This window comes from Streptopelia decaocto, assembly GCF_964273445.1.
Source record: "Streptopelia decaocto genome assembly, chromosome: 15".
In the NCBI taxonomy this organism is placed as follows: Eukaryota; Metazoa; Chordata; class Aves; order Columbiformes; family Columbidae; genus Streptopelia; species Streptopelia decaocto.
The window spans coordinates 5287680-5313139 of NC_138670.1; the positions used below are offsets into that span (position 1 = coordinate 5287680).

Genomic DNA, 25460 nt, shown 5'->3' on the forward strand with positions numbered 1-25460 from the left:
TCCGAGCAGCAGTTTGGGTTATTTGTTTGGGGTCTGGCTGCTGGCTGTGAATAATAAGCTGCTACCGATGCTCTGTCTGCAAGTGTGTTTCGCCGAGTGAATGGACGGGCTCTAAAACCTGTTCTTTTGAACCAGATTAATCGCATTAGGCTTTGTCAATGCAAAAATTACCTCATCATTGGCACTGGCAGGTGGTGTAGAGCAGCAGACTTATTCAATATTTAAGAAAGCTGCATTGCAGAGCTGAGAAGGCTGGAGAAATAGGTTGCCTGTGTCAGTGTCTTTGCTGGAGACGATCCCTGCAGGCACCACCAAGTGCGAAATGTTGAGCTCACAGTAAAAAACCTGATTATTGCACGGAGAGTCTTTTAAAATGCTGAATTTTCTCTTTTCTACCCTGGTAAGTTAAAGCCATGTGTTTGGGCAGCCCTGGGATGGTCTCGCTTTGCAGATGCTGGGGTGGTGGTGGTGATGTGGGTGGCTCTGGTGGCTTCGGGTCCTGCCCAGAGCACCCACCACCCCGTGTCGCTCCCTGTGTCCATGGGGCAGGATGGGGGTCCTGCCTGGGGGGTGAGGGGCACCCACTGGCTTCTGATGCTGCATCTGCCAAATTTCGGGTGCTGGCGATGGGCCGGTGAATCAGCACCCCTTGGCTCAGAGCGAGCGGTGTCTGCGGGCAGGACGGCAGTGCCAGCGGCTCGGGGAGAGGCAGAGTGATTCATAGAAGACTTTCAACCCCTTTTTATTAAGGCGCGATCAAATTCAGGGGCTCCGTCGTACCGAAGTAATGGAGCGGTGTGATTAGAGTCATGTGGCTCTTCCTTAAGGCCAGAAATTAAGACTTTGCTTCTATTCCTGGCTCTGCCCGGGACACGCCATGTTCACGCCAGCGGGAGCTGCCGCCTCCATCCTCCCGACCTCCGCTTGCCATCGGGGAACCTCGAGCATCCAGTGCTGTGCGGGGACCAGAGGGACCTGGGGGAGCAGGTCCTGGGACCCTTTGGGGACAGCAAACCCTGGGAGGTCTTGGCATCTTCTTGAGGTGGAATATTTCCATTTCATTAACTTAGAGGCTGCTGCACCCCATCGATCATGACTTGGATTGCCACGTCCTTTTGCTTGTGAACAAGGATTGGGTGGGGGCAAAAAGCCACCGAAAGCTGTTATTTTGTTCTTTACTGCGCACTAAAAATGCAGAACCAAGCATTAGGACAAGCAAGAGTAGTTGCTGGAAGTAATGCAAAGTAGATGTTCAGAATCTATTATTTATAGGCGCAGGGAAAAGCTGGTGTATTCCTCCAGGAGCCGTCCCCGGGCTCTTCTCCATCCGCAACAAAGCAAAACGCCCGTGGCCTCGCTATTATTAGCAGAAAGTTCTAGTTGGGGGAAGGAGTTTTCCTTCCCACCAGCTGAAGTGCCGGTGATCGCTCTGCCCCCTTTGCTAGGAAAAATCAGGGATTTTCCCCTATTCTTTGCACATTTGGGGTGGCTGCTCCTGCTCTGCATGACCTTGGGCAAGTCCCTTATCCACCCGCATCTCCCCAAAACTGGGTGCTGGCAAGAGGAACTGCCCTCCCAGGGCACCCCCTTAAATCTGCAGGGACCCTCATGAGACCCCCTGCTCCTGGTGGGGCCCCAAATCCCTGGCAGGAGTTTGCTGCTGCAGTGCAGATTGTGGGGATGTAAATGAACAATTTGCTTATTTAACTGACCTTGTCAATTAGAGCCTTCTGCTTTGGCACGGGAATAGTTGCTGTATGAAACAAGTGGAGCATTAATTACACCATGCGCTTCACTGTTTGGTGGGGTTTTTTTTGGTGTGTATACATATATATCTGTATTTTTGCAAGTTATCGGTGAAGCAAAGGTGAGCCTCGGATCTCTGCTGACACTTCAGGGAGTGATGGAGAAACGCCTGCAATGTTGCAGAGCAGAAAGTGGAAGATGTGATTTATAATTTTTCCCTTTTCTGGGAATGTTGCATGTTTCTCGTGGCTCGGAGTCTGTGATTTTAGTGAGCCAGTTTTGCAAACTCCTGTTTTCCATCTTCTCCTCGGGACAACCTCCCCAGCTGGAGTTTTGCTGGGGGCTGGAGTTACTTTGTGCCCTGCAAAGGTGCATTTGCTGTGTTTGGGCTGAGCTCTGGTGTTGCCGGGATGCACTGGAACATTAATGGCTTTGATGCTGGGACCCGGCAGGACATGGGTGGCTGAATGGTCCCTTCCAGCTGGGGAGGGATCTGGGGCAGCATCTTCCCGGCACAGCATCTTCCTGGTGCAGCAGATTTGGGGGGGTGAACGGTCCCTGGGCTGAGCGCAGCGCTGGTGCTCACGGGCCAGGCTCTGCAGAGGGTTTTGGGGTTTTACAGGCTGTTTTTTTTCAGCTCTGCTGCAGGCAGGAGGAAGCCATTCAAATGCAGGTGCTGCCAGCGATGCAGGCTGCTGCGGCGGGGGGGTCCCGGTGGGTACCCCATGCTTGCTCTGTGTGGGTGAACAACCCACAGATGGGAGATGGTTGAGCTCACAAAAACTTCACCCGTGGGCAGGGGGTCCTAATGAAGGGGCGATTCGTATCCTCCGCGTTGCCTGGTGCTCTCGTTAGTGCTGCAGCAAAGCTGAGCCCTTTGAGGATGGATTGCCTTTGCTCTTTTATTTCCATCTTACAGACTGTAACGAGAGGCTCAACCTGAGCTTCTCCCTGTGCCGGTGGTATCTCTGGGTGACGCCGTCCACAGACCCACGAGCTGTACCTGCTGCCCTTGGGGACCATCCCCAGGTGGTGACAGTGGCTCAGGGTTTGATTGCAGCATCCCCGGGCTGGGCAGGGGTGAAGGATCCTGCCCTTGGCTGGGGGACACTGGGGGACACTGTCCTGCCTGCGCTGTTTTTTCCCCAGAAGAGACGATGGGACAGATGGATCCGTCCTGGCGTCGTGGGTGATGCTGCTTGGCATCAGCTTGGGCTTTGCTGTCCAGTCCCCATCCCTGTGCAATGAGTAGGGGGATAAATGAGTAGTGGGATAAATAAACACTCACGTTCTGAATTTTACATCAATTTGTTTCTTAATGAAAACCATCAGTTTTGCTGAAAGGGGAAGGGTTTGGACAGGTCCCTTTGTGGTGATTCCTGTGTCAAGATAAGTAAACAGAACATCACCTTTGGGTCCTGTTGCCACATCCTCCTTTGGTGCATCTCCAGGTTTCATTTTGCAAAAACTTTAGCAAAGAAAAATGAAAGAGGAGGAGTTCTGATCCAGAGTGCCTGTGATTTTTGGAGAGGACAGCAAGATGTGTGGGGTTTTGGGGAGAAAGTTCCCTTGTTTGTAGCTTTTTCTCTGAAACAGAAAGATCCTCTTCCCTCCCAGCTCTGAAGCCTCATAATTAATGTGAGGTCAGGTATCTCATTAATCACATCCGTGCCGAGTGTGGCTGCGTTGCCCTCCCTGGAGGGTGGTGGCTGTCGGCTCCTGCATCTCATGCACAACATCAAGACAGTGGCTCAAGTGACATTCCCATTCCTCTCCCTGCTCTCACGCCTCTTCATGCCAAAAATAAAGCCCTGCCTGGTATGATTTTGTGTTTTGGTTATTTTTTTTAATCTGCAGCCTGGTGGAAAGCACCAGGTTCCCTTCATCAGCATCGCTGCCGTCTGAGAGCACAGGCAGAGGAGCAAAGTGATTTTTGGCGTTTGTCGGCGGAGGCATCATTGTGCCCGAACTCGCTCCGCGAGTCCCCGCGTCCCCTCGGCGGCCGGCGATGACCGACGCGGTGGTGGGCGGCAGCTCTGACCGGTGGATGTGCCCCAGCGACAGGACCATGTCTCTCCGGGCCAGGTGAGAGTAGGGGACTGGGGACAGAGCGATGGAGCTGGGGAGGACGAGGGTCCCTGGGGGTAGGAGGTGATGTGGGTGCAACCACCCCAGTTTCTCTTCTGGGGACACTGGGAATTGGGTTTACACCCATTGGATGGGGACATTTTGCCTCCTAAACCCCCTGAGAAGGGTTGGTGGGGATGGACCCATGGGTGTCACGCACCCCTGTGCTGACAAGGAGCCTTATCCGTCTGTCCTGATGCCCTCCAACATATCTGCTGTGCTGAGCGATGTTGCAGGGCTCCATCCCGGTGGGATGGGTGGTGGCAGCACCCATGGGTGGGGGCTGGTTTTGTGTGCCGGGACGATGCGGGGCTGGGAGTTGGCTGCTCTGCAATGCTTCGGGGGAGCAGCAGGGTCCATGGGGGGGACGCACTGTTGGGGACCATCACCCTTGAGGTAGGAAGAGCTCTGGCTGAGCAGTCCCTGTCCCCTCTGTCCCCTAATCCTTGTCCCCTCTCTTTCTTTTGCCTCCCAGCAGCGAGAAGGAGCAGTAAGTATCTCACTTGTTTGGGTCTGTTTGGCCTATTGCTCTTTACTTGCCGCTCTAACTGTCTTGAGAGAACAGGAAAAACCTCGCCCTAGATGCAAGAAAAAAGCAATTTGTTTGGGGAAGTTTTGCATGGGGTTTTAATGAACTTTAAGGCTTAAGACCATGAGAGTCTGCCCAGTCCAGGGGGAAAAGACCTAGGAAAGGTCTTTAGATGAGCAGAAGAAGCGGGGGGAGGAGGGACATTTTTGCCTTTTGTATGCTTTGTTAGCATTGCCCCTTGGCCAGCTGCTAATTTGCAGGGCTGAGTGGCAAACGTTATTGTGCCACCACGTTCCTGTGCCACCAGGTTAAAGCTGCCTGACACCCAGGCTGTGCTCACTGTGCAAGACGATCTTTGGAAATGGCGTTAAGAGAGGGAAAAACTCTCATGTTTGATGAAATGTACCCCCAAAAATGCCATCGCCCCAGTACGGCAGCTCCCTGGCAAACCCAGCGTTACATGGTGCAAAAGCAACCACATCAGTTGATGCTTAACATGGAAATTATGAGAATATTTTTGAGAAAGAAATTGGTTTTCTCTGTATGAAACAAGTGTTTCTATATGAAACCCTCCTAAAAGGGAAATAAGAGCTTTGACTTGCTGGGTGGGGGGTGTTTGCAGGATTCCTCAGAGGTTGAGGGATATCGCACCCCATGTTCCCAAAGCTTGGGCACTGCTGCCTGGCTGTTGCACACACTCGTGCGTGCACATACGTGATCTGTGGCCAAACCCCGTTCCCCTTGTCCCTGCAGGGTTCCCACCGGCTGGACAACGCGGGGCGGCCAACCTGACCGGCAGCGCAAGGGCGAGGAGCTGACAGATGAGGAGAAGGAGATCATCAACCGAGTCATCGCCCGGGCCGAGAAGATGGAGGAGATGGAGCAGGAGCGCATCGGGTATGACGGGGGTGGCACCGGTGACATGGGAACGCGGGGACCCTGGGCCTGGCGGTACCGGGGGAGCACGGGCTCTGGCCGCTCTCCCGCGCTGCACTGCAGTGCTTCTGAACCGAGCTGCGGGGGATCTTTTAGAGCTGGTGCTGGTCCTTGGCCAGGAGGAACCTGTGAGCAGGGTAGGGAGCTGCATGTTCTGGACCAAGAATTTATAGTCTCATTGATTTTTTTTTTTTTTTTTTTTTTTTTTTTTTTTTTTAATGACAAGTGGCTGCTGCTCTATCACTTTGCACAGCAGCAAGCAGCCCATCCCTGGCTTTTGGAGAGAAGTGGAAGGACAGACTCAGGGTAGCGGTGATGAGAGAGCTGGGGTTGTTCAGCCTGGAGAAGAGAAGGCTCCAGTGAGACCTTATTGTGACCTTTCCGTACTTAAAGGGGACCATAAGAAAGATGGGGACAGACTTTTCAGCAGAGCCTGTTGTGATAGGGCAAGGGGTGATGGTTTTAAACTAAAGGAGGGGAGATTCAGGCTGGACATGAGGAAGAAATTGTTGCCCCTGAGGGTGGTGAGAGCCTGGCCCAGGTTGGCCAGAGAGGTGGTGGATGAACCATCCCTGGAGACATCCCAGGCCAGGCTGGACGGGGCTCTGAGCAACCTGAGCTGGTGCAGATGTCCCTGCTCATGGCAGGGGTTGGAGCTTTGGAGATCGCTTCAACCCAAAGAGTTCTGTGATCTCATTCCAGACAGTGAAGCTGCTGCTGTTTGCCCAGTCCTGAGCGCAGCCAAAGCTGTGGCTCACCAAAAGGTGTTTTGTCTTGTTTTAGGAACATGGATGGATCCATCAGGCCTTCCAGCCATGTGTCCTGGTGTTTAATCCCTCCTGCCACCCAGAAATGAGCTGAATAGGTCAGAGCAATGCTCAGCCTCGGGGCTGGCCGTGTGCTGGGACCAGCTCCCGGGGGATCTGGGGGTGCTGGTGCTGTCCAGCCACATCACGGTGGGCACCCACGGTCGCTGGCGGGTGCTGCGGCATTCCCAGCGTGGAGCAGAGGGCACCAAGTGCCCGCGTTTGCTTTTACTGCATCTCTATCCTGCCTGGGCAAAGGTGCCAGGTGAAGTAATGCTCATAATTAGGTATTGACTTGCTGTACAGCTGGGAGTGGTTTTCCGGAGGGGATCTCCATAATCCCGTTTGTCAGGCATCCTGCCTTTTTTTCATTACAGAGGAGCATTTTCTTCTTGATGAGCTTAAGCACCGACTGCCTTTTTCTGTTTTTCCCTTGCAGGGAAAATACTCAGGCCCAGGCAGGAACCACACTCTCTTTTGAGGTCCCTTCCAGTCCCTTACATGCTGTGATTCTGTGATTCTTCTCCCTCAGAGAGTGTCAAAGCCCTTCTCATACCTTGGGGTCAGCTTTGCTTAGCAAACAGGCACATGCAAAGCGCAGCACCACAACTGGAGTTTTAATCCATCACCCCGGCTGTTGAATACCACCAAAATACCGTGTGTGCGTTCGCGATGCAGCGCAGGGTGCTCCAGCTGCAGCATGTGCTCTTCCTCGATGGCTGCAGCCTGTTGCCTCCTAAGTGCTGGGTTTATTTGGTTGTTTTTAAGAAATGCTTTGTTAGGAGCAGGTTTGCGAAGAGCTGAGGCTGTTTGCGCTGCCCGGGGCTCGGCGGGCGCCCCATGGGTGCGCTGCTCCCAGCTGGCATTGGTACAACATGCAACGCTTGCCTCTGCCGCCTTTCTGGCAGGAACCAGGTGAAAGCAGCTATGAATGGTGGTGATTCATTCCCGAAAAGTGCTTACAAACAGCATTTTCCCCGGCTTTTTGCACGTGTGCAGCCTCGTAAGAATTACTCTTAAACGTGATGCTCTTCGGATCATGCTTAAATGAACTTCAGCAGTGGGGGAGAGATTTTATTTTGCATTGTGCATCCCTGCAGCTGCTTGCAAACCTGCAGAAACTCTCCCTTTTACCTTTGTTAGCTGAGGCGGAGGAGGTTTTCTCGTCCCCATTCATGAAAAAGCCGGGCAGAGGACTCCGCGCCGTACTCAGAGCGGAGCTGGCGGATGTGCAGGCGCAGCTGATTTTCCTCCTGCGTGGAGGCGTCGCAGGAGCTGTGCCAGCTCCTTTGTGTTTGTTGGCTGGCAGAACAAGAGCTGTAGGATGTGCAGCTGCAGAAATACGGGACAGCAGCTATATCAGTCTTGTACAGAACCACCCGTGCGGGAGCTGCTCGGACGTTATCCAGAATAGCTCCTTATATTACAAAATAATCCGGGTTTGCCAGGCTGGCACCTCGCGGGGACACAGCGGTTGTGACTGTGTCCCTCGGTTGGACAGGCTGCTTTAGGGAGGTGCCCCTGGAAAGCTGGATTTTCTGCGGTTTTCTGGGGTTTTCTATTCCTGTAAGAGGAAAAGAAGGGAAATCCATTACAAACCCAGTTTTTGGTTAATATAAAGAATAGCTTGCGTGAAGTGAATGTGCCTTCCCAAGGGGGAACATGCAGTAGATACTTGGAGTTGTTTTCATAAGTGGGTGGGTTGGAGGGATTGAGCTTCACAGATAATACCTGAGCAATCATGAAGTGCTGGCTGCAAACGGTCACCCTAGAGCCTTGGATTTCCTCCTGATTTAGTGTCCATCCATCTCCACCTCCTCCTCCCTTCTCCTGCCCTCTCGTGTCCCCTCTGCTGCATCGCTCCATCCCATGAGCCCCTCAGCCGGGACAAGGGGGGAACAAATCGATGCTACTTGTCGAGAAGATGTTTGTGAAATCGGGCTTCGTGTCAAATCCAGCTCAAATTAATTTAGCCAAAGAGTATTTTTAGCACCAGGGGTGGATGGCAGCCCGTGGGATACGTGCTCTGGATGCTGATGAGGATTGTAGGACAAGGGACACTTTGGTGTGTGTCGTCTTTTTTTGGCTGGGTCATTGTCTCATAGCACAGAGAAGGATAATAGGAGCTGAAATCATCTTATACAGTGAGAGTGTGTTGGGTGTGACTTGATGAAGGACTTTACAGCTGCCAGGGGATTAGGATAATCCTTTTGAGGCAGTTTAGGGGCAAAGGGCTTGGAGGACGGCAGGGATGGAGCTGTTCACATCCCTTCTCCCTCTCCGCTTGGCCTGGGCTGCGCTTGGGGGTCCCTGCAGGGCTCTGGTGATGCTCCAGCTGTGGTGATTCTCCAGCTGTGGCCCATGAGGAGCCAGTTCCTCCCAGCTGACATCAGAGCACCTGCAGGCACTAATTGGCTCTGTTATGTACCTGTAATTAGGTGCCATCAATCACCCACCGAGTCTGCTCTGCTGCCTAATGAGATCTGTTGTGCTCTTGGCATTGAAGAAAAGATCTTAACCTGCCCAAAGTTAGGAATTTCTGTTTCTGGAGAGCACCTTGTGGCACAGAGCTGGTTCTCCTGGGGCTGATGTGACAATCGCTCCTGGATCTGGCCATGCCCCTCCCTGGGTGCAGCTATTCCCTTCCCTCTAAAAGTGTTATGATTTGACTTTCAGGCCTCTCTAAAAGTGCAATGGTTTGACTGTCTCTCCCTGAGTTAGTCCCTCACCTTTCCTCCAAGTGGACCAGCTATTGAGCAGGATTGCTTTTTAATTTGGCTGCTGATTGCTGGGATGACACATGCACAGTGCTGGAGCAGATGGCTGAAGTCACAGGGGATTAAGTCATTAACCTCGGTGGCGGGCAGCAGAGATGCTCTGTGGGGACCACAGTCTCATATTTTCCTCCTCGTGTTCAAACACCACCAAAATAAAAATAGGGGCCAGGAAGGGCAGGGTGGTTGCTGGAGGCAGACAAATATCTCCCGAGCTGCCAGCTTCTAGAAGAGATTAAGTTAATTCATGGCCAGAAGACCACTCACGGCCTTCTGGAATTTTTATTTTATTTTATTTTATTTTTTCTTTATTTCCCCCTCAAAAAATCTACTCTCCTCTTTCTGAGACTGGGATGAGCCTGCACAATGACAACTCCCCTGTGACACATCACAGGAGGCAGCGAGCACCTGGAGGGATGCACTAGCATGGAACAGGACACATGGAAATGCCCAAATCCCTCGGCCTCCTCAGGCATCTTCCCTCCATAGCAGGGGCTCTCGGTGGAGGATGAGCTTCAAAAGTCGACCTCTGAAAGCTCAGAAGATGCTTTACCTTTAGTTACCTGTGCGCTTGTAAGGCAAGAAAATTGCTTCTAATTTTCCATCCTGATTTTAATTATGTCTTCTTTAATCTGTAGCTTGGCTTCTTGTCTCTTTTATACCATTAAAATTAGCCTTAATTTAATATTCAGCCCTTTAAGGCACATGATTTCCCCACAGAGCCAAGTCAGTGCTTAATTCTGGAGGCAGTTGTTGACCTCCTTTGTGTTTTAATGCATTTTTTTGCCACATAAATGGTGGCTGAGTCCGTCCCCACTGGGCTGGGGGTGCTCTGGGTCAGGTCCTTCCTCACGGGTCAGGTCCTTCTCCCGCCCCGTGCAGCAGTTCATCATTTGCTGCACTAAATGTCCTCCCCAACGCCGTTTAAAACCCATTAGGCACATCTTTAGCCATTCATTTCTGCAGAGTGGCGATGAATATTTAAACACAACAAACTCTTTGGTGCCTGCCCCGCTGTTAAATCTTGTTTCCCAAGATCATCAGCACTTAACGCCGGTGACTCTCTGTCCCACCCTGGATTGTGCAAGAGAAAATGCTGTAGCAGGCGGGTTTCTATCCTATCTGTCCCTCATTCTATCCCTCTATCCTATCCCTCAGCCCATTGAGCAGCCTTTGCCGTGTCCCTGTGGGACCCTCTGCCTGCCTGAAATCCCCGAGAAGGCCAGTGGTACCTGGGGTGCGTGAGGAAGAGTGTGGCCAGCAGGTTGAGGTTGGCTCTCCATCCTCCCCATCTGCTCTGCCCTGGTGAGGCCTCATCTGCAGTACTGGGTCCAGTTCTGGGCTCCCAAGTTTAAGAAAGCCAAGGAATTACTGGAGAGAGTCCAGCAGTGGGCTACAAAGATGCTGAGGGGTCTGGAGCATCTTTCTGATGAGGAAAGGCTGGGAGTGCTGAGGCTGTTCAGCTGGAGAAGCTGCAAGAGTTCTTATCAATGTGATAAATATCTCAGGGTGGGCGTCAAGAGGATGGACCAGACTCCTTTCAGAGGTGCCCGATGATGGGATGAGGGGCAACAGGCACAGACTGAAACACAGAAGGTTCCCTCTGAATATGAGGAGAAACTTCTTTCCCTTGAGGTGCCAGAGCCTGGAACAGGCTGCCCAGAGCAGGTGTGGAGTCTCCTTCTCTGGACACAATCCTGTGCGATCTGCTCTGGTGACCCTGCTTTAGCAGGGGTTGGACTGGGTGATCTCCAGAGGTCCCTTCCAGCCCCAGCCCATCTCTGATCCTGGGATATTTGCAGCTCTTCCTCCCAACACCAGCCCTTCCCCACCTGGCCATGGGCAGGAGCACGCAGGGACGATGAGGCTGCTCATCTTTCTCTTCCAAACCATATTTCTGGGGCCAGGCAGACATTATATTATCGGGGGACTGTTTTATTACTGTTATCTCAGGTGCACGTTAAGCATTTCAGATATAGTGCATCAACCTGTTCTTGTATCGCGCTCCCATCAGTGACTAATCCCAATTCCTCCGGCAGATGACGGATGCTCTCCCACTCCGCGGGGCATTACTTCTCTATATTTTTTTTTCCCCTATTTTAACAATTTGAAGCAGATTTCCTGCTCTTTGAAGTCAGTCTTACAGAGGGATGGGCACTCTGAAGCGCCCATAATGATGTGGAAGATGTTGCTGTGGTCCTAGAGACATGCAGGGGAGAGGGATGAATTGGATGGCTGGTTTATGGGCAATAAAAATAAGAAACAAATGATATATTGGGGAAAAGGGAGAGCAAAGCTTTTGGGAAGGCACCGAACTGGTTCCTGGGCAAGCGCAGAGCATCCCTCTGGTTACTGGGTAGTGACCAGCCCATGCGTGGAAGGTGGTGTTGGGTGAAATTAAAGAGAAATTTGGGCTTTTTGCTCACTTTGCTCAGGAGCTTTCCAGCCTGTGGGTCTCAGTGCAGTTCCCCCTTGCCCAGGTCCTCTTTCTGCCAGGTTTATGCCAGAACTTAAAAATTTCAATTTTTATACAGTCTTCTCAAGGCAGAGTTTGAATCAGAGGAAAAAAAAAAGCCCTATTTCTCTGGCTTGAATGGGTGTTTTAATTAGGCAAATATGCTTTGCTTGAAACTGGTGCCACAGGTGTGTGTACTGGCTGCTGAAGCATTTCCACTGGTTAAAAAAAAAACCCTCTTAAGGAGCTGCTTCTGGTAAATGAGAGACTGGGAAAGATTTTGCAGCAGCTAAATAATGAATGTCTTGAAATGCAAAGGCTTTTTTTTTTTTCCTTTTGCTTTGATTGTGCCATTTGTTCTAGTTTCTATAATAAGTTTGTTTGGGCTTGCAGATTTCCATCTGGAAGCTGCTTCTCTTGGAGCAGAGCTCTTGCAGCACAGGGTGGGGGAATTGCGGAAGATCTGGGCTTGTACATGTGCTTCACTGCCAGGAAAATAGAGGTTCTGCTGCAGAAACGTTTCCCTGCCCAGGTGGGAGCGATGTGCTGCGACAGAAGCTGGATGGTGTTGGTTATTTGCTGTTGGGGGCTTTTTTGTGGGGACCCCATGTTGCACATGGTGTGACGTGGGCTGGAAACAACTATGGTATGATGATGATTATTATTACTGTTTAAATAAGTCTTTTCAGAACAGGTACTTTCTAAATGGAATAATGCTCATTGCTGACCGAGTGTTAATGGGGTGATGTGACTCTCAAAATCATGGGGACCTCTGTGTTTGCAGCAGGGTCTGTTGGCTGTGGAGCTTGGGAAGGCACCACGGGCAGACGATGCTTTAGCAGCTGATTTATTCTGTAGGAAGAAATCACCCATGGATCGTCTGCACAGCACGGAGCAGATGCTTGGGGGCAGGGACAGACAGCCGGGAATAAAGTCGGAGCGGGGAGCTGGGCTCGCAGAGCATCCCTGTTAAGAGCAGAGTGGAAAGGCATTAAAGCACCTTGCTATGGCCTGAGAATGTTATTTTTCAACAAAAACTGTTTTGTTCAGGAAACAAACCAGCTCAGGCTGAGAACCAGAATTGCTCTGTTTAGAGAGCTCGTGGTTGTGTTGCTGCTGAAACTTCAGGCGATGACACCGAAGGAACTTGCAGGCTGGCCCGTCTGGTGACACCAGAGCTGTGAACATGGCGATTTCTCCCATCTGCTGGCTCTGTCTGGCTCCCTAGCCCAGTTTTCCCAGTCTGGCCCAGCCCAGCTTTCCCATCTGCTTGCTGGGAATGGGCTGCAGGTTCATTAATAACCCTCTGGAGGCATCTCCACATCCCCAGCCCTGAGTGCCCAGGGAGATCAGCCCCTGCCTAGGTTGGGGTAGGAACTTCTCCGGTGGGTTTTAGCGGGGCCAGCGTCTTCCACCTCAATGAGTAGTTGTAATAATGCGGCTTTGATTGGATAACACACACTGGATCATGGAGCCATGTCCCCACTTTGGGCTGGATGAAGCGCTTTGACATGCTTCCATTGACTGCAGCGAGTCTCCAACAAATAGGTTGCACGTTCCACAATGCTTTATTTTTTTCCCTTCTTGCTGCTATCCCTTTACCAAGCACCCACGTACAACACCATTACATTTCCACAGGGTGCCCTGCAGACCAACCACAGCGGCCCCTGTGCTGAGGGGAGCTCAGATATTGCTTGTGAGCGATTCCGAGGTGCCGGCAGCCAAGCTGGCATAAATCTAAAACTGTCATCAGCCGTATACGAAAATGTCTTTTAAACATCGGGTGTTTTTTATGGCAGGCTTTGTCAGATTTGGGTCAGGCAGCGGATGCAGCCCCGCAGGCAAGGGGGCTGCGGTTCTCTCTGGTGGGCTTGGGTCTCCTCCTCCCTTTCTTCATTCCTTCTCCTTCCTCTCTGAATGGCATAAATAATGCATCCTTTTTTCCCTTCTAGTGCTATTTTTAGGGCCAGGATTCTGGGTTAACTGAGCGTACAACTTGCTCTGGGGTGCTCGACAGGCAACTTGCTCCTGCTTTGCAAACTGCTTTTGCCTCTGCTATTTTTGTTTTCAGGAGTTGCTTAACTGTTTTTTTTTCACCTTTGCAGTAAGCAGATGTATTTTTACAACCTGTTCTCCAGGGGGCTTTTTGCATTTTACTCAAAGGGCTGATAATTTCCATAAAGTAAATTATATGCAATTGTTGTTTCTTAGAAAATGAGAAAACTAATTAATTTATCCAGTCCTCCCGCCAGAGCCCTTCCGAGATCTCCTTTCACAGCTCTTCCATGGGCAGTCACTGGGACTGGGTGAAAAAGTTTCCATTTTGGGGGGGCAAAAAACCACTTCACTGATGCCCAGCAGCTTTGTGCAAAGGTGTTAACTAGGATGGATTTTATGAATGTGTGTGTATGCAGGAGCTGGAGCAGTGTTGGTGGAAGTTAAGAGTCATGCAATATAAAGCTATAAGGGAATATAATACTCTTGACATGTCCCCTGGGATGTGTCTTTTCCCCTGGCTGCTGGAAGAGGAGAGATTGCTGGAAACTACACCAGCGGCTGGACCAAAGGCAGCAGCTGCCCCGGGGAGCGGGACCCCGCGTCCTGGCTGTGACATCCCTGTCCCCTTTCCGCCAGGCGGCTGATGACCCGGCTGGAGGACATGCGCCGCAGCGTGCTGGGGGACGGCGTGAACCGCTGCATCCTCTGCGGGGAGCAGCTGGGGCCGCGGGGATCTGCCTGCGTTGTCTGCGAGGACTGCAAGAAGGTGAGACGTCGCCCCGCTGCAGCCCCCCGCGCCCACAAACCCTCCCCAGTGCCAGAATGAGCACCTCGATCTTTGGGTGCGTGTGTCGATGTTTGTGCCCAGGTGACCAAGAGGCTACCAGCATCCTGGCTTGTGCCAGCACTGGTGTGGCCACCAGTACCAGGGCAGTGACCGTCCCCTGAACTGGGCAGGGAGAGGCCAAACCTCGAATCCTGGGGTCAGTTTTGGGCTTCTCATGCTGAGAAAGCCCTTGAGGTGCTGGAGCAAGTTGAGAGAAGGGAATGGAGCTGGGGAAGGGGCTGGAGCACAAGTGTGATGGGAGCGGCTGAGGGACCTGGGGGGTTCAGCTGGAGAACAGGAGCTGAGGGGAGACCTTCTGATCTCTGAACTGCCTGAAAGGAGCTTGGAGCCAGGGGGGGTTGGGCTCTGCTCCCCAGGAACAAGCACCAGGAGCAGAGGAAACGGGCTCAAGTTGCACCAGGGGAGGTTGAGGTTGGATCTGGGGAACAATTTCTTCCCCAAAGGGCTGTGGGGCATTGGAACAGGCTGCCCAGGGCAGTGCTGGAGTCACCATCCCTGGAGGGGCTGAACAGACGGAGATGAGGTTCTCAGGGACATGGGTCAGTGCCGGGGGTGAGTTAACAGTTGGACTTGATGATCTTGGGGGTCTTTTCCAAACAAAATGATTCTATTCTATGATTACCCAGCATCCCTCTGCACATGGCACATCCTGCAGTCTCTGATGCTTGTACTGGGAGAGCTCTCATTAACCGTCTCTCATTAATCTCACACTCCTGAGGAGCGATGCTGGTGCAGTGGGACCTTTCATTTCCCGCTGCCACCTGATGCTTTGCTTTTTTTGTTTTCCCCACAGAATGTCTGCACCAAGTGCGGGGTGGAGAGCACCAACAGCCGGCCCCACGCCATCTGGCTCTGCAAGATCTGCAGCGAGCAGCGGGAGGTGAGCGCAGCACCCAGCTGCTCCTCGTGTCGGAGCGGGGACATGGTCCTTGTCCCCACCCCAGACCTCTGAGATGGGACCAGCTCCAGGCTGGGTGATGTTCCCAGGGACTTCCAGCCCGTCCCCACTGAACCTCACCCAGTTGCTTGAGTCTGGTTCTTATAGGAAGATCTTGGTTTTTTAGATAAAATATCACTTTTTTTTTTTCCTCAAAAGCAAAGTCTTGGGGTTGAAGAGGCTGTCGTGGGCAGAAGTTGGCTCCCTGCCACCTACAGTGTGCAAAAGTCAAAGAATTAATGGACAGGGTGGGCAGTGTGGTGCTGGGGGGGTTCACATCCTCAGTGTTGTCTGCTGGAGGCAGACCCCGGTGACACGGGGATGAGGGCTGCCTGGTCTGCACCCAGCATCCCACCCAGACACGGGTGCCACCCCATTTCCTGCACCCCCAGGTGTGGAAACGCTCCGGTGCCTGGTTCTTCAAGGGTTTGCCCAAGCAAGTCCTGCCCCAGCCGATGCCCATCAGCAAGAACAAGGGACCCCAAGCCCTGAGTGAGCCCAGCCCGTCGGAGCCGCCCACCCAGGACCCGAAACTCCCCTCCCATGCACCCACCCGAGGTAGGTGACAGCGGGTGCTGATCCTGTCCCTCTGTTCAAGGGGCAGGGGTTCCACCAGCGAGGCGCTGGGTCACCTCCCCGCTGTCTGCAAGGGCGACCCTTAGCAGAAAGGATTCATGTAGCTGCTGCCTGTGTTCTAAAGGGCACAGAAATTTCCCTGTGGAGGCTTCCTCAGGGCTCTCCAGGTCAGGATGGGGTTTGCAGGGACCATCCCCGAGCATCCCTAGCCCTGGATGGGGATCTGGGGTGCCCAGCTGGGACTTTGTGCAGTGCCTGGGAATGAACACGGTGATGCAGAAGCCTAGAAAAAAATAAGAATAAATAAGGAGATGTGGGGAAGGAGTGTTGGCACAGCCCCAAGTTGATGTTGGTGGGATGGGTGGGCTGCAGCTTCACCCCTTCTTGCTCTGTTTGTGCCCCCCAAGGCCAGGCGGATGCCGGGCCCCCGGCCGAGCAGGACTCTGACGGTAAGCACCGGCATTATGCCCTCCCCTGTGCTGCTGCCTGGGTGCTGAGCTCCCTCTCTCTCTTCTCCTGTCCCCATGGGTTGTTCCTGCGGGAGCTGGCAGCGGCAAGACCTCTTCTTGCTGCTGCCACCCACCACACAGGGACCGAGTTATTCTGGGGCTTCCTCGCCTCCTGCACACGCCTGGGCTGAAACGCTGCAATTTCGAGCAGCTGAGCTGAGTGCTGAGTAGAATTACCGCCATAGGTGACATTTCCTGATGCTGATTGACTGGTGTTTTTCTAGTTATTTAATGTCAGTCCTTAGAAAACCTCCTGTGGAAACTTTTTAGGAGGCTCATGGGGGGCTTGTGCATGTCGGCGAGGGGTGGAGTAGCTGAGCTGCTCTGTTCATGGTGGGTTTTCCCCACTGAAGCTCCTGGTGCCGGTGCCGTGTGCCCAGCCTTGAGTTAATTTTTACTAATAACCCTCATTTTCACAGTTCAGCATTGGTGTGCCAAGGCAATGAGATTACCTGATCCTCCTCCAGCACCAGCTGCTCCCGCCTGGGCAATGATGAGGCTGGGAGCAGCTCAGTGCCTGCAAACCCTCCTCTTGCTCTCCTCTTCCTCGCTGTGTGGCGAAGGCAGCAAGGGGCTGAGGACACAACCAGCTGTGCCTGGTCATGCCGAGTGATGATCTTGATCTTCCCATGCAGCCGCAGTTGGGGAAACTACTTAATTAAGACTCTTTAATCCCAGTGGTCGCTGGTGCTGTTACGCTTCCTGGCCCAAACCCAGGCTGGTTTTATGAAGCCAGCAGCTCGCCCGCACACCAGGGAGGCTTTGCCAGGCTCTGCAGGTCCCTCCTGACCATCGGCATGCTTGCGACATGCCTGTGATTGTTCTAAAGTTCCCTTGGAAAAATATTTCTTGTGTTGCTGTTTCTGCACCACGAGGCTCCTGGTTGTGGATGCTCGTTTCCCTTCCTCCCTCCCTCCTCTTCAGCATCATGGCATTTTCGCCCCCTCTCCTCATCCCCACCTGCAATCTGTTGCGTTTTGCTTTATCCTTGTGCCCAGTGACCCTGAGAGCGCAGCCAAGGATAAACATCCCATTTATGTCACAGCAAAGATTTATCCCTGGTGTCTTCGGCACAAGCCAGGTGAGCACTGAGGCATTTTTCCGTCGCATCTGTGGGTTGCAATTCATCACCATGAAGCAACCCCGGCACCCTGGTGTGTGCGGCTGGGATTTATCTGCTGGGACGGATGGATGGAGAGACACAGGCAGCTGTCACCCTTGTCTCGCTAATAAATGGAAGGCGATCAGCAAAAAGAAAACGTGATCCCTCTCCCCCAGGCTCCATGGAGCTGCGATGCCATTAGGGTTTGATGGGCACTGATGGACACCTCTGTCCTTGTTTTCCTGTGGGGCTCTCCTGTCCCCTGGTGTCCCCATGGTTTGCCGTGTCCTTTGGGCTTTCCCAACCAGCCTGTGCAGTTTGGATGGCGCAGAGCAGCATCTGGGCGTGATGCTGCAGCGGCCATACCCATCCTCATCTTCCTCCCGCTGACACCCAGGCTGGCCATCACCCAAGCAGCTCCTCTCAGGGCCACCTTTGGGGACAGACGGGTCCTCACTGCTGCCTGTGTCGCTCTCCCTGCAGGCAGCAGCGCGGTGGCAGCTGCCCGGGGGAGCTCCACGGTGCCCGGCCGCAAGCCGGCCGAAGGCAGAGCAGGTCCCTGCGGCAGCGAAAACGCCACTGGGGACACGGACAGCCACGACTACGCTGCCGAGAGCGGGGTCAGCAGGAGCCCTGGTGAGACCTGCACTTCTGCATGCTTGTGCACACTTGTGAATGCTTCTGTGTGTTTGGGAGGAGAGGGCTGGGGGTGCACAAAGCTGGCAGCTGTACCAGGGTGGTCTCCGCTCGACGTGCAGCACTCGTTGGTGCTGAGGGATTTCACATTGCAGAGCACCAGCACCTGCTGGTTTATGCTGCTCTGTGGGGTTTGGTGCTGGGGGGCTCAGGGATGTTGGTGGGACTGTGGAGAGTCATGGAGGGGGATCTCTGATCCCCTCCCTGCTTGTGGGGAGGAGAGGCAGGACCCTGCTGTGCTTTTCCCAGCAAAGGTGCATCCCATGACCTATGGAAGGACATGAATTTGAAAAGCTTCATGTACAATGTGAGAGCTGCAGGTGAAAAAAGGAGCAGGCTCAGTGCGAGCCAGGCCAATTTTAAGCAGAGATGAAATGCAACCACATTGGGACCCCAAATAAAAGCATGTTTCATGCTGCTGTGCCCCACGAGGTGCTGCCAAAGGAGCAGGCGTGGGCCAACCCTGACTGTGGGAGCTGCGTTTTGCTGGCAGGGGCCCAGCTGGGGAGGTTGTTTGTATTTCATGAGAATCTGATGTGCTCTGAGCCATTGTAAATTTCTGTTATATTTATTTTTTTTGTAAATATTGCTGATTCTCCTCTCTCCTTGCAGGCGTGAAGAGGACCAACTCCCTGCAAGCCTCGCGGCCACCTCCACCAGCCGCTGCCAGTCCAGCTCCTGGTCCAGCAGCACCTGCAGGTAGGATGCGATGGGGATGTGGCCAGGATGCTCCATCCCTCTGGGGGCGAACATCCCAAAGAGAGACCCCCCTGCTCAGGCCAGTGCTGGGGTGGGAAAGGGATGGAGAGCATCACTCAGGTGAATACCCAAATAAAGCTCCATCTGTCCCTAGTGCCACCAGCAGCGGGAAGACCAGGTCCTGGGGTGGCTGGCCGGTTCCCAGAGAGACAAGGTAAAATCTGCCTGCCTGCAAGGGGCTGGGGGGCAGCGGCTGGCAGGGGCTAATGGGGTCCCTCCCGCAGCGAGCCCACCGCTGGGACCCCCAGAGCCGGCCCGCGCCACCGCCAGGGAGGAGCGAGGAGGGGGCTACGCCGTGCCCCCCACCAGAGAGGAGCGGCCAGCTCGGCAGCCCCCAACCTTCCCACAGCCCCCCGCCGTCCCGCAGCCCCCTGCCGTCTCCCCGGCACCGGCTGCCCCACCACGGCAGCCACCCCAGGAGGAAGAGGAGGAGGATGCCAACAGCTACGACTCTGATGAAGGCAGTATGTATCTGGCCGGAGTGTTTCTGTTTGGCTAAACTGGGATTTTGGGGAGGTGGTTGCTGCGGAACTGTCACTTGCACCGTAAGTTTGGGGGTCTCTGGCAAGGAGAGCCCACAGGGAACACTGGTTTTACATTTGGACTGCAAATCTTTCTAATCATTACTAATCAGGGTTGGTTAAACACAGTTACTGGCTGGGGTTTTAATGAGGTCTTATTTCCAACTGTTCCTTCTCTACCCGGCTGGCAGCGACGCTGGGAGCACTGGAGTTCAGCCTGCTCTATGACCAGGAGAACAGCTCCCTGCACTGCACCCTCATCAAGGCCAAAGTAAGTGGTCTGTCCCCTTTTCCCCTTTTTTTCACTGATTTAAGTCTGGCTGGCTCCCAGTTAGGAAGGTCTGTGGGATTCTTTCTTGAGTGAACCTGATTTTTCAGCACATCGTGGTAACCCACGCCTGCTGGGAGCAGAGAACAAGGATGCTCTTGTTTTGTTGGAGACATTTTCTCTTGACTGAGTTGCTTCGTGGGTGGCTTGTCCCTCTTCCCTGCCTCTGCTTGAGGACCATTCATGCCCATGTTTTACTTACTCTCTTTTAGGGCTTAAAACCAATGGACTCAAATGGCCTGGCAGATCCCTATGTCAAGCTGCACCTCTTGCCTGGAGCCAGCAAGGTGAGGCTTTGCCTGGTTTGGGTGCATTTGGGGCTGGAGATGGAGCAGAGATTTCTGTTTATAGGTTTATTTTATGTGCAGGGGCTTTTATGGTCTTGTGCAGAGTAAATCAAAGTGTCGCGATCTTGGGAAGTGCTTTGATTTCTATTGCTCTCTTGTTTGCTGATCTTTTAATTTTTTTGTTGTGCACATGTGTTTGTGAAAGACAAATGAACAAGTGACAGAGTTCCTCATTTCCCAAGCTGTCACCTCCTTTAGAACCATGAGAGCTGTTACCCAAGCCCTGCACAGCCTCCCCTGTGCAACTTCTTGTACAAGTGTCCTTGAGCAATTAGACCCCAGACAGTGAAAACAGCCAGGTGGTGACAGCTGTCCTGGCCACAGCAGGTGACAGAGTCCCCAGTGCTGGCATAAAGGTCCATGTTGTCGGGCTGGTGATGCTTGCCTGGGCTGATGGCTCGCCGGCGCGACAGCCTCAGCAGGCAGCGGTGACATCCCGCAGAGTCCTCCATGCCCTGGTCAAACCACCTCTTGTGAGCCACAGATGATGGAGCATCTCATTTAGACTCTGCCAGGAGCCTAAATTTCGGTGGGGAGGAGTCCAGGGGTGTAATTGCGCTGTGTTTTGCTCTGATGCCACAGTCAAATAAGCTGAGAACGAAGACTCTGCGCAACACCCGTAACCCGGTGTGGAACGAGACCCTGGTGTACCACGGCATCACGGACGAGGACATGCAACGGAAAACCCTCAGGTGAGTAGAGGAGCTGGGGTGTCCCCTGGTGAGATGGGGGCCGGGGGTGTCCTCACACAGAGCATTGCAATGCAGCCTTGGGAGGGCAGCAAAGTGCAGGTGTTGGTGGAGCATCTGGAAATGCAGAGTTTCTGGTCAAAATCAACATCCTCCAACAAACATGCTGATTTTGATGGTCCTTTTTATAAGGGGGGGGGTGGAAAAGGCAGTTTGACCCTATAATTTAATATTAAATGATTGGCATTAGTGTTATCAGCACAGAGATTTGTGTATTGCATATCTGCACATGATATTTGACAGCGTCTCAGCAAAACATTTAGATGTCTCTCAAATTTTTGGCATTTCATTCCTACAAGAAATGTTCACGTTTTGATTTCTTGCCCCATCACAGGGCACATATTAAAAATGTTGGCTTTTTTCTGGCAAAAGAGAAGTTCTGTTTTCTGACCGCTTTTGATCGGAGGAGAGCCAGATGGATGGGAGCTTTGATGGTGCTTTGCTGTGTCCACCTTGCAGGAGTGGGTTTGTGCTGTGGAGCCAGGTCCTGCTTCAGCCTGGTTGACGTTCACCTTTCTTGTTCCCTTCAGGATCTCCGTGTGTGATGAAGACAAATTTGGCCACAATGAATTTATTGGAGAAACTAGAGTTTCCTTGAAAAAACTCAAAGCAAATCAGAAAAAGAATTTCAACATCTGCTTGGAGAGAGTGATACCAGTGAGTTTGTGACATTTCTTTCTACTGTTAATGTCATGGTTGCCGACAAATGGCGAGTGGTGAGCTTGGAGCTGGAACCAGCCAAGAGCTGCAGGTGCCTGACTTCACTGGCATCTTTAGGACTTGGATTCCAACCCATGATGTGACATGTCAAGGCCAGGAGACAAAAGCATAGTGGGAATCCAGGGGAAGTGACTCCAGAAGTCACTCACGGCAATCTCTCTTTTTCTCTTCCCCATCCAAGATGAAGCGTGCTGGAACGACCGGCTCATCCCGTGGGATGGCACTGTATGAAGAGGAGGTAAGAATCCTTGAAGGATGACATGCTCTGTGCATGCTCCACCTATTATCTCTCATGAACAAGCCCCTTTCCCACACCATTCCATGAGGACAGAAGGTTCCCTCGTATCCACCTTGTCCTATTTGCTCTGCAGTTGACGATCTTCCTTGCTCAGCTCTTGTGTTCCCATCTCCTTCTTGCTCTCTACAACTCCATGAAAGGAGGTTGTAGCATGGAGGGTGTTGGTCTCTTCTCCCATGTAACAAGTGATCGAACAAGAGGAAACAGCCTCAAGTTGCACCAGGGGAGGTTGAGGTTGGATCTTGGGAACAATTTCTTCCTGGAAACGGCTGTCGGGCATTGGAACAGGCTGCCCAGGGCAGTGGTGGAGTCACCATCCCTGGAGGGGTTGAACAGACCAGAGATGAGGTTCTCAGGGACATGGGTTAGTGCCAGAGTTAGATTAATGGTTGAACTCGATGGTCTTGAGGGTCTCTTCCAGCCAAAATGATTCTATGATCTCTGGTGGCTTCCTCTTGCAGGTAGATCGTGGTGGGGACATAGAGGAGCGTGGGAAGATCCTGGTGTCCCTCATGTACAGCACCCAGCAGGGCGGTTTGATCGTCGGCATTGTGCGCTGTGTGCATTTAGCAGCCATGGACGCCAACGGTTACTCAGACCCTTTTGTGAAGCTGTAAGCAGGTGCTGGGGTGGGCATAGGGAGGTCACACATGGTCCTGGGGCCACCCATTGTCCTCGGGCAGGAGCTGGTGCTCTGAGAGCTCCTTCCAAAACCCCTGGGGAGTCCAGTGCTCTGCATAAAGCAGGTCTCTATGGTTCCCCGTGTTTCATCTGACAATCCGGGGGGCGGGGGGAGGGAAGAGTATTGAGGATTTTCCTCATTTTAGATTTATTTTAAATAATCTTAGAAGGTGGGGAGACTGGCTGACCCATTTATTTGCCTTAAATATGTCCAGGTGCTTTTTTCTAGCCCCAAACCTCACTTTTTTTAGCTTATAACTCGCCCTGTTCTTGGACTTGCATTTTGAGCTGTTTTCTGTTGCCCCCAGGTGGCTGAAACCTGACATGGGAAAAAAGGCGAAGCACAAGACACAGATCAAGAAGAAAACATTGAATCCTGAGTTTAATGAAGTAAGGCTGGATCTATATTTTTATATTATTAAATCAACTTAGCTAATTACTATGTTGTGCAGGGGGGGTGGAAGACAAACTCTCCATTAGTGTATTTTAAATGTCCTCTCACTGGATTTTGAATTCAGGCTGTACAGACAGATCATTTGCAATTCCTTACCTGCTGGTTTCCAGGGGTGTTTTCCTGGGATGCTGGGGTGATGTGGGTGTTCTCCTTCTGCAGGAGTTCTTCTATGATATCAAACACAGTGACCTGGCCAAGAAATCACTGGACATTTCTGTCTGGGATTACGACATCGGGAAATCGAATGATTACATTGGTGAGCTGCAAGTCTTGGTGCTCTGGTTTTGGTGCCCTGTATTTTGCTGGCTGGACGGGAGGGACATGTGGATCCCCCCCCGCTGTGGGGAACCTCAGGTGGGACCACACAGGTTGGTTGGGTGCTTGTATCAGGCCATCAAATACCCAGCGTACTGCCCATCTCCCACATTTCATGGGGTCTTCTGCGCAGCTCAAGTTGTTTCCACCACATTTTAGATCCAGGAGGTGGAGAGGAATGGCCCAAATGTGGGATCTGTCCCCACAGAAATGGTTTTCTGGAACATCAGCATCATCTCTAAATATGATGTCTCTTCTCCCTCTCTTCCAGGGGGCTGCCAGCTTGGCATTACGGCTAAGGGAGAGCGCTTGAAACACTGGTATGAATGTCTGAAGAACAAGGACAAGAAGATCGAACGCTGGCACACCCTCCAGAACGAGAACCACGTTGCCAGTGATTAAAGGGAGCCGCTGCCCCGTCCTCTGCCAAGCCCCTGTAGATCCTTGATGTCTGTCTTCCAGCACAGCCATGCCCTGCTCCACACCGCTGGTCCTGGGGCAGCAACGCTCCTCTGCCTCCTCCGAGCATCCTCCGCGCCCTCACCTCCGCCTGAAAACTAACCCACATCTTTTCTATTCACTTCCTTTGGTTTGGGGTGTTTTTTTTTTTTGAAGGGGGAGTGTCATTGGATTATCCTGGTGTGTAATTTTTGCCAAGCAATAGTTATCCTCCGACTGTTCCTCTTTCTCACTAGTCTCACACGCGCCGTGATAGCCGTCCTGTTGTGTGCGTGATGCTCCGTGTCCCTCCAGCCTCGTCCCATCGCCACCAGCTCGTGGCTCCTTCCCCTCCCAGTGGGACACGTGGCCACCGGCACAGCCGCGCTCTGCTCTGGCGTGGGGGGGTTCCAGCGCTAGTGTCGGAGCGTCGGCCCGTTCTGCTTGTGTGATATCAATACCTCAGTTGCAATAATGAAAAAAAGCTGTTTGGCTTTGGTGTGGGTCGTGAGCGTAGCCTGGTGTCTGTGTTGTCGTGATTAGGCTAAAGACTGCGTCACCGATGTAATCCTGTGAGTCCTGCTTGAGCTTTAGTTTGGTACATTTGAGCAATATTGTGGTATGTCCTTTGCTGGGGAGATCCATCAATGATACAGTAATGATAACGAGAAATAGAGAGCTGCTCCATGCTCGTGGGGAGACAGAGATCTGGAGTTTGTGTTTATTTCCAGCCGCCACATGCGGTTGCTCTTGCCCGAGGAGCTCGCAGGCTCCGTTGCTGTAGGAGGACGCCCGTGTTTCACGCTTGTGACTACCTCCTCTTCACAGCCCGGCCGCGCAGGAGGGACGAGCTGAACCCCGAGGACGGTCCCTGGGCCCCCTCAGACGACCCTTTCTGCTGCCAGCCCTTTGCCGTACCCCACGCAGGAGGGAAGCCAAGGGAGAAGATATTTCCCACCAACTAGCTGGTGTGTGCAAAGACTGTTGCTTTAAAATACCGCAAACACTGGAATTAGCTGGAACAGTTAGATGTCTTCCAACTTTGGGTTGTCTCTCTTTTTTTTTTTTTTTTTTTTTTTTTTTTAAATTTCCACAAGAACTGTTGTCTTCAACAACTTGCGCTTTAATGATTGTCTGGCGGTGTTTTATTTGTTACCGATAGCAGGAGAGTCACGATGCGCTCAGACTGATCCTGATCAGGTTTGGTACCATTTGCTGTCTCTGGACAAGCTCAAGCATAGCAATGTCGATAGCAGCACTATAAGCACTACTGGAATATATCGTGGGTCAGCTACACGCTGCGCATGTTGTATGAAATCTGAACCCCAGCCCCTTGGGTCACACTCTTGTCCCACGATATCCCTTGCAACCACTGCTGTAGTCTGCTGGTGTGCTGTCCTGTGCTGTGTTCTCAATTCAGCTGTACCGCAGAGCTCTTTCTTTTGAATTGGATGAGTTATTTTCCTATTCTTGCTATTATTCTTTTTTTTTTAATTATTTTTTCCCTTGCCCTTTCCCCTGGAGAATTTGCTCTGACTTGCAGTGAGCATCCCTGCCGGGCTGTGGTTTCTGCAATGATGCCCATGTCTCTGTGTGATGGGAACCTCTGCATGCCCAGCAATGCTGCTGCCATGGAGCAGCCCAGCCCCGACTCAGGGCTGGGACATTCGAGGAGCTCAGCTTTCCTGGGCACTCCTTGTAGCCACCTTGGGCCACAGATGGGGAAAGCAAACCTCAACCAGCCTGGGCATCCTTGTCCATCACCCCAGACTCTGCCTTGTGGCATTGCCATGGGGATGGGAGCTGTTCGGG

General features: G+C 52.5%; 1 protein-coding gene across 1 annotated transcript; it reads left to right on the plus strand.

Moving 5' to 3' along the window:
• Positions 1–3754: 3754 nt before the first annotated feature.
• Positions 3755–23815, plus strand: RPH3A (rabphilin 3A; the record flags this gene model as incomplete). Its single annotated transcript, XM_082066230.1, has 20 exons — positions 3755–3831; positions 4349–4363; positions 5156–5299; positions 14008–14137; positions 15012–15098; positions 15548–15713; positions 16139–16180; positions 17826–17978; positions 18651–18737; positions 18892–18951; positions 19022–19261; positions 19510–19589; positions 19859–19933; positions 20576–20685; positions 21273–21399; positions 21644–21700; positions 22222–22373; positions 22750–22831; positions 23055–23151; positions 23482–23815. 20 exons carry the CDS (start codon positions 3755–3757, stop codon positions 23610–23612), a joined length of 2112 nt encoding a protein of 703 aa, XP_081922356.1. The 3' UTR covers positions 23613–23815.
• Positions 23816–25460: the final 1645 nt, after the last annotated feature.